Source organism: Dendropsophus ebraccatus, chromosome 10 (assembly GCF_027789765.1).
Source record: "Dendropsophus ebraccatus isolate aDenEbr1 chromosome 10, aDenEbr1.pat, whole genome shotgun sequence".
NCBI classification, from domain to species: domain Eukaryota; kingdom Metazoa; phylum Chordata; class Amphibia; order Anura; family Hylidae; genus Dendropsophus; species Dendropsophus ebraccatus.
This window is the reverse complement of record NC_091463.1, coordinates 6,758,870-6,767,580: the sequence shown is the minus strand read 5'-3', so window position 1 is coordinate 6,767,580 and position 8,711 is coordinate 6,758,870. Positions and strand designations below refer to the sequence as shown.

General features: G+C 43.9%; 2 protein-coding genes across 9 annotated transcripts in view; both read right to left on the bottom strand.

Moving 5' to 3' along the window:
• The window catches only part of GTF3C4 (general transcription factor IIIC subunit 4), a 660,517-nt gene that overhangs the window by 343,550 nt on the left and 308,256 nt on the right, over window positions 1–8,711 (bottom strand). The gene's annotated exons all lie outside the window — the stretch shown is intronic.
• Window positions 2,665–8,711, bottom strand: part of NTNG2 (netrin G2) — a 139,830-nt gene continuing 133,783 nt past the window's right edge. For all 8 annotated transcript variants that reach the window (XM_069943613.1, XM_069943614.1, XM_069943617.1 and 5 more), the window contains 2 exons: window positions 7,617–7,751; window positions 2,665–3,944 (listed from right to left, as the gene is read on the bottom strand). In XM_069943613.1, coding sequence (XP_069799714.1) covers window positions 3,730–3,944; window positions 7,617–7,751 — 350 coding nt within the window. In that variant the 3' untranslated portion in view covers window positions 2,665–3,729. The remainder of the gene's footprint in view (window positions 3,945–7,616; window positions 7,752–8,711) is intronic.

Sequence of the window (8,711 nt, the reverse complement as noted above, 5' to 3'; positions counted from 1 at the left end):
GATGTGCTGATATTGCAGATCGAGTTAATAGTGGTGCTCTGCAATACCACAAACGACCTGTGGACAGACGGGGCACTGTTCCTAGAAGAAAGCAGCCATATTTCTCTCATCCTGTACAACAGCTTTACAAGAGTTATCATAGCTGATGTCTTCAAGATACGAGTGGCACCCCTTTAAAATTTGTTTACTGATCCTGAGTTACATCCTGTATTATACCCCAGAGCCGCAAGTTTAAGTAATGTATGTACACAGTGACCTCACTAGCAGAATAGTGAGTGCAGCTCTGGGGTATAATACAGGATGTAACTCAGGATCAGTAATGTAATGTATGTACACAGTGACCGCACCAGCAGAATAGTGAGTGCAGCTCTGGAGTATAATACAGGATAGAACTAAGGATCAGTAATGTAATGTGTGTACACAGTGACCTCACCAGCAGAATAGTGAGTGCAGCTCTGGGGTATAATACAGGATGTAACTGATGTCACTGTGTACATACACTGATCCTGTGAATAAGTTAATGTCAGGCTAGCGTGTGCTGAGAGAACATTGCTTTATGCTAATACAGATGTAGTGACTTGGCGCAGGAGTGGGTGAGGATTATAGGGTGTGGTGGGTGGCAGTAAAGCTTTCGCCCACTATTGCTAGGAGGAATTTATACAGATCTCTCCGAATGCTGGCCCAAATATGAACTCCAAAAATAACCATTGTACCTTTACCTACAATCCTGATGCTAGTGTAGGATAAAACCCACCAGCAGTTACACATATATAGTCTGGTGAATCAGGTGCAGTGAAAAGCTTTGCCCATTAGATGGCAGCAGAGACACACTTTATCATGTCAGTACAGGTATCAGCCTCTATAATGGTGACGTTGTAGCTGCTGCAAAACTACAACTCCCAGCATGCTATGACAGCCCAAAACTTCACGAGAATACTGGTCCTCTATTCTGTCATTTAACTTTTATTCATAGTAACTATATTATGTTAAGAAGCAATGGGCCTAATGTGACTGCAGAATCCATCCCTATTTCCAAATCCAGTGTGTTTTCTGTATGAACCAGGGATGGGGAATCTTTGGCCCTCCAACTGTACAGCCCAGGCATGATGGGAATTGTAGTTTTGTAGCAGCCAAAGGTTCCCCATACCTGGTATAAACGCTGCCCAGCAATGAATACAATAGGAAATGGCTTTCTTACTGTCAAGAAGAGACAAATTTTTCATCATTCAAAATAATCGGCTTCTGCATGGATTTCTACCATTGAAACATGGGAAGACGGGACGGCCTGCAATCTTACCACCCAGGCTGCACATGGCTAAGCCCCGCCCCCAGCTCCTAACAGGCAGTGGACAGAAGATTTCAGGGAAGGGAGACACCTAGAGGTCATTATCAGTATATGAAGTGATTTATAAATATGTTATATACCACATGAAGGGAAGATGACTAAATATAAAGCAGATCTCACCAACGGGTTAAATAAAGTGGTACTCTGGAGTTAAATCCACTTGTCACAGAGGTGGCAGCAGAGAGCACTGTGTCAGGCTGAAAAAGAATACACCACTTCCTGCTGGACATACAGCAGCTGATAAGTACTGGAAGACTGGAGATTATTAAATGGAAGTAATTTAAAAATCTATATAACTTTCTGATACCATTTGAATTTTTTTCCTCTGGCGTATCCCCTTAAGGTGTCGTCTTGCAGCAGGTTTAGTGCCTCAGCTCTGCCAATATTCTACTTTTTCTCATATTCTTATATTTACTTTACTGGGAAGAAGAGGAGGCGGCGGCGGTGGCCTGCCCAGCAGCTTTGGATGCCGGCACCTTATACCGATGAGGCGGAGAATACGCCCTTCACTACTAATGCACAGTAAAGTGATGTGTTCTCTCCTCGACTTCATTGATGCAAGGCGTCCTCTGGTAACACAAGAACGGGGGCAAATAATATTACCAGTGCTGAGACAATAAACATTCTGCATAAAGACATGATGACTGTTTGGTGTCTAAAAGAGAAGTATCAGATAGGTGATACATGTAATATTGGTGATCACAATGGGTGGTAGCACTAGGCTGTAACCACCAGTCCTACAGAGAGTGACTGGAGCAGCATTGCGCTAGGCCTCCTGCTGTAAAAATGTCTTTTATTTTTTAATTTAAAATAATATTAAATTGATTACATTTTGTGTTTATCCCAGCTCCACTTCCATCTGTATAGCAATAGATTTACCAACCTATACCGGACATGGTCAGTCTAGTCCAGTGCAGTGGGTGAGGGCTCGATGCTGACAGAAGAAATGTATTCAACATCACGGGCGCGTTCTCTAGAGTGTTCAGCCTGAAATAACGTTCTCTAGTAAAATGTATACAGCCATAAGCAGAATAAGCTCCGCCAACGATGGGGAAGACATACAGACTGCTGGGAAATTATGGAAAATAGAAAACTGCAAAATTAGGTGGTTTGAATTTCAGAAGTTGAAGTTGTATAATAATTAACATCATCCATTAGTGCTGGGTTGTATGATGATTGCAGTTATACTTAACCTAGGCTTATGGTAGGATCTGCGGGGGTGGAGCCTGAGATCAGTGAGGCCCCGCCCCCTCGGACCCAGCACAGGGTAAACCATGTGATCTTGTAGCAATAAGATATAAGAGGCGACACACGGGGAGCGGTGTAAATACACAATTTCTTTACTTTGGATATTTCTCACCATGTGGGAGTCTTCAGGATAAAGCGTTCCCGTCTCTTTGTGTTTTTTTTTTTTTTAATAGAACATTTAAATTGAAACAAAAATAATTCTCTACAAAAAAAAAAAAAAATCCATATACAATATATCAATAGAATTTATATCTCTGGCCTGTGATATCTTTATATATATATACTATTCACCCCCATCTGCCCCTCCCTTCCCCCGGAGTCTCCTGAGGCTCCTCTACAAAATGTCCGATTCTGGCGTGTCACAGTGAAGGTGATCGCTTCGTATACACTAAAACAATGGATCAATAGATTCAATTGTCATTTAAAAAATAAAATATCTTGAAACAGGACGAAATGATTAGAAATTTTGCTCCCCCGCCCCCCTCCGGAAACAAAGCCCGGGGGGTGTAACACAGGCAGCAAATGGTTAACAGACAAAAGAAAAAAAAAAACTTCAAACAGTCGGAGCCAAAGGGGTTTGATTTAGATGCCACCCCCCACCCTCTATCTCCCCAAAATAATACCCTGGTGGTGGTGGCGGTGAGCGTCGGCCACCATCTAGATGTGTGTCTATCCTGTTTTTGGCACAAGGTCCGTATCTGCTTAGTGATAAGTTATATATCATTGGTCTATGTCCCCCTCCGTTCCTATTGTTGAAGGGGGGAGGTGCTTAATGTGACGTCCATCTTGTATGACTAGACATGGACTCAGCTGGTGCCCGGTCTATATGCCAGCTCCCAAGAGCCTAAAGTGGGGGTAGATATTGCCACCAAGTCTATAGAAGCCGTTTAGCTGAAAATAATTCTTCCACCTGAGGGCCGCAGTGGTATCTGTCTCCACCTTGTTTGCTAGAACATGGGCTTCTTCAAGCTCTTCTAAAGTCCCATGTGATATGCGACAATAAGGCACTGCAGAAGTTACCATCACAGGTCCTCCCCCATTGGTTGGATGGAGCGTCCTCACAGGGGGATAGCATGACTTGTAGACACCTCCTGCAGTGTGTGCTCAGACATTAGGAACCATCCGGGTGGGAGGACTTAAATGCTTTCCATGCTCAGTAGGATTGTACAGAGGAGGAGCAAGGTGGAAAACATCAGGCTGCTGGAGGCGGAGTCACAGTTCCTGTGGGTGGAGTCACATTTGGCATCTTGGCACAGGGCTCCTTTAAAGCCGCTGGGGCAGATGCAGCGCTGTCCATGGTGACACGTGCCGCCATTCTGGCAGATCAATAGCTCATCATCACACACGTTGGCTGGAAGAAGAAGAACAGAAGGGTTTGGGAATAAGATGAGGAAACAATTTACAGTTTACAACATGGAGGATGGGAGAGAACGATTGCTCTAGACTTCTCCATAGGCCTCAGCTGTCTCTCAGCATCAGTTTACACATATCAGTACTGCGGCCGGGACTAGTAAAGCTCGGTAATGATACTGAATTGTAACCCAGCTTTCCCAATAGCAGTCTAAAATGTATTTTCACTGAATATTAACCCAGCTTTCTTGCGTTTGAATTTTTGCTGCAAATGTGCAACGTGAACTGACCTTAACCCAGGTTTCCCAGTCTTAGCAGCAGTCTCAGATGATCAGTGAGTGGCAACCCAGCTTTCCCAGTCTCACAATGTATAATCACTGAGCTATAATCCAGCTTTCCCAGTCTCAGATCATCAGTGAGTGGTAACCAAGCTTTCCTAATCTCAGATCATCAGTGAGTGGTAACCCAGCTTTGCTAATCTCAGATCATCAGGGAGTGGTAACCCAGCTTTCCCAGTCTCAGATCATCAGTAAGTGGTAACCCAGCTTTCCCAGTTTCAGATCATCAGTGAGTGGTAACCCAGCTTTCCCAGTCTCACAATGTATAATCACTGAGCTATAACCCAGCTTTCCCCAGTCTCATCAGTGAGTGGTAACCCAGCTTTCCCCAGTCTCAGATCATCAGTGAGTGGTAACCCAGCTTTCCCAGTCTCAGATCATGAGTGAGTGGTAACCCAGCTTTCCTAATCTCAGATCATCAGTGAGTGGTAACCCAGCTTTGCTAATCTCAGATCATCAGGGAGTGGTAACCCAGCTTTCCCAGTCTCAGATCATCAGTAAGTGGTAACCCAGCTTTCCCAGTTTCAGATCATCAGTGAGTGGTAACCCAGCTTTCCCAGTCTCACATCATCAGTGAGTGGTAACTCAGCTTTCCCAGTCTGATATGATCAGTGAGTGATAAGAGAAACAGATCACTGAACTCAGGGAGACCAGCCAAATGACAACACTGCCGGCTGCTAGTGAAAGCGCTCAATGCAGTGAAGTCCTAGGTGCATTGCCCCCTGGAAAACATGAATATGCAAAAGAAGAGTCCGTAGAGCCTCATTGAAGAGTCTCAAAACACCAGATATCCCCCCCAGGAAGGACTTAGCCAAGGGGCGGCTCCTGTAAGGAAACCACCAAAACCACCATATTAAATGGTTCTATAAGTCATTGTAATGACAAGGGAAGAATCAAGGCCAGGTAACCATCCACGTACAGCTGTTTCGGGGTGTTGCCCCTCATCAGTGTGGAGCAGGATTCTGGCTAGGTGGGAGCAATGCCTAGTAGAGCCGTAGGAGGCTGGGTCCTTCCCGGAGGGATATCTGGCTAGTCCTGTGCTTTGAGACTCTTTGATGAGGCTCCACGGGCTCTTCTTTTGCATATTCTTGTTTCCCAAGGGGCAATGCACCTAGGACTTCACTGCATTGAGCGCTTTCACTAGCAGCCGGTAGTTTTGTCGTTTGGCTGGTCTCCCTGAGATCAGCGATCTGTTTCTCTTAGGGCTCTACTAGGCATTGCTCCCACCTAGCCAGAATCCTGCTCCACACTGATGAGGGGCAACACCCCGAAACAGCTGTATGTGGATGGTTACCTGGCCTTGGTTTTTCCCTTGTCATTACACTGACTTATAGGGCCACTTAATATGGTGGTTTCCTTACAGGAGCCGCCCCCTGGCTGGGTCCTTCCCGGAGGGATATCTGGCTAGTCCTGGGTTTTGAGACTCTTTGATAAGGCTCCACGGGGTTTTCTTTTGCATGATCAGTGAGTGGTAACCCAGCTTTCCCAGTCTCAGATCAGTGAGTGGTAACCCAGCTTTCCCAGTCTATGATCAGTGAGTGGTAACCCAGCTTTCCCAGTCTATGATCAGTGAGTGGTAACCCAGCTTTCCCAGTCTATGATCAGTGAGTGGTAACCCAGCTTTCCCAGTCTATGATCATATCATCACTCAGCCCCGCTTCCCCCAGTAAGGTGCATTAAATCAGTAATGTAGGAATCCCCCCAATACTTCCTACAGGTTAAAGGCCCCTTGGTCTGGAGCCATCAGCACCCCTCACTCCTCCCTGATCGGCCAGAACACGGCAGGGATACAGATACAGCTACAAGGCAGGGGGAAGTTTACTTGAAATAATTATGAAAAATAAGATCATTAAAAAATAAACATTATTATTGTCCTTATTATAATTATTAGTTTTCTAGAGGATGGAGAAGATGCTGAGGTCATTGTCCCTTTAATGGAGGTCTCTGCTCGTGCTTTCCTTGACCTTCCAGACTCCAGCATCATTTGCTGCACTGCTGTGATTTTGCAGCGTCCTGGCGGCCATCGCTCTGCGTGGCGCGGTATAAACATAATTTAAGATCTTATAATTTAGGTCAAATAGACACAAATCACAAATAATGCGGCAGAGCAAAGGGCAGCGTGCGGCGGGCCGGGCAGATTTAATGTGTCTCAGTCACTTCATCATTCGCCAATAAAGGTCCTGGGGGGGGAGGGGTAGAATGTGTCGGATCTGCTCAGATGGGGGATTATCCATCAGGATATCAGTATAATGGACTGCAGGACATGTTCCCCACCTCACAGTCTTACAAAGAAGCCATCGCTGTGGGTCCCGAGCCGTCACCCCCTCTGCTCATGTGTCTATGGAAATCAATGCGTTCGGAGCTCGGCTGTTCTGGGCTTACAGCTGAAGGGGCTTGTCGACCGCCTAAGGTTAGGGCCCCTCTGCTTCACTCTGTCACCTGTGTTAGTGGCCAGCTGTATCCGAACCCTCAATAGTGTTATTCCTCATTGTGTCCACATGACATTATAGACACAGCCGTTGAAGGGCAGCGTAAACTAGTGACAGAGATGCTGAACACATGGGTGTACTCCTTACATAAATCTGTTCAGCCGTTCTCCTGATATGTAGGAGAAGGGGCTCTCCATCCTCCAGATGTTGATTGACAGCTGTCTGCCTATATACAGTATTGACAGACAACTGATAATCAGCAGCTCATGGGTGGAGTGTGCCGCTGCTCATGAATATCTAGGACAACTGAGCACACGCACATAATGAAAAGGAGTGGTTGTGGTGCTCAGAGTCATTGTTATTCAGGAGATCTCTGGATCAGCTGCACAGAACAATGTGAGGGATACATGATTCTGTTCAGCGTCTCTGTCACTAGTTTATGCTACCCTGGGATAGGACGCCACAAACCTACTGACAGAATCTCTTTCAGAGTTAAAAGGCATTTAGACTTTTGCAATCAGTTTATCCTATTATCTTAATGAAAAAGTTAATGCAAGTAATTCATTTGTAAAAATGTCTGCCATTTCAGCTCCTATTCAAACCTATGTGTCTCCATGGTTACAGACTACAAACAAACGATGTGTAGTCTGATCCAGCAGTCATGTAATACTCTGGCAACTCTGCCTCCTCTACCTATTCCGACACGACAAACAGTAGAGGATAAAGTACAAGGGCAGCAGAGTAACACATGACTGCAGGATGAGACTACATAGGTGGCATTTGTAGTCTGTAACCATGGAGACACAATATATCTGCATAGGAGCTGTATACACAAAACAGTAGATGTGTCTGGGACCAAACCCCATGACACTTAGCAAGGTCCCAACACTGTACAGTGCAACTTACGATGACAACCCTGTCTCCAGTGGAAACCCAGTAGGCACTCGTCACATTTCGTTCCAGCAGCTCCCGGCCGACATACACAATCACCAGTTTCGTTGCAGCGTTCGTGTTCAGAGCCGTGCTGGTTACAGTCACATTCTATGGAACAAGAACATAGAAAGACGGAGACTGAAAATACAGAACTACAATCTACAACCGACCCAAGACAGGTCTATTTATGTAATGGTTTCATTTGCAAATTGATTGTAAGTACAAGAGCAGTATTATAGTAGTATATTCCTGTATATAGGAGCAGTATTATAGTAGTTATATTCCTGTATATAGGAACAGTATTATAGTAGTTATATTCCTGTATATAGGAGCAGTATTATAGTAGTTATATTCTTGTATATAGTAACAGTATTATAGTAGTATATTCCTGTATATAGGGGCAGTATTATAGTAGTTATATTCCTGTATATAGGAGCAGTATTATAGTAGTTATATCCCTGTATATAAGAGGCAGTATTATAGTAGTTATATTACTGTATATAGGAGCAGTATTATAGTAGTTATATCCCTGTATATAGGGAGCAGTATTATAGTAGTTATATTCCTGTATATAGGAGCAGTATTATAGTAGTTATATCCCTGTATATAGGGAGCAGTATTATAGTAGTTATATTCTTGTATATAGGGGCAGTATTATAGTAGTTATATCCCTGTATATAGGAGCAGTATTATAGTAGTTATATTCCTGTATATAGGGGGCAGTATTATAGTAGTTATATTCCTGTATATAGGAGCAGTATTATAGTAGTTATATTCCTGTATATAGGGGGCAGTATTATAGTAGTTATATTCCTGTATATAGGAGCAGTATTATAGTAGTATATTCCTGTATATAGGAGCAGTATTATAGTAGTTATATTCCTGTATATAGGAGCAGTATTATAGTAGTATATTCCTGTATATAGGAGCAGTATTATAGTAGTTATATTCCTGTATAGAGGAGCAGTATTATAGTAGTTATATCCCTGTATATAGGGAGCAGTATTATAGTACTTATGTACTTGTATATAGGGAGCAGTATTATAGTAGTTATATTCCTGTATATAG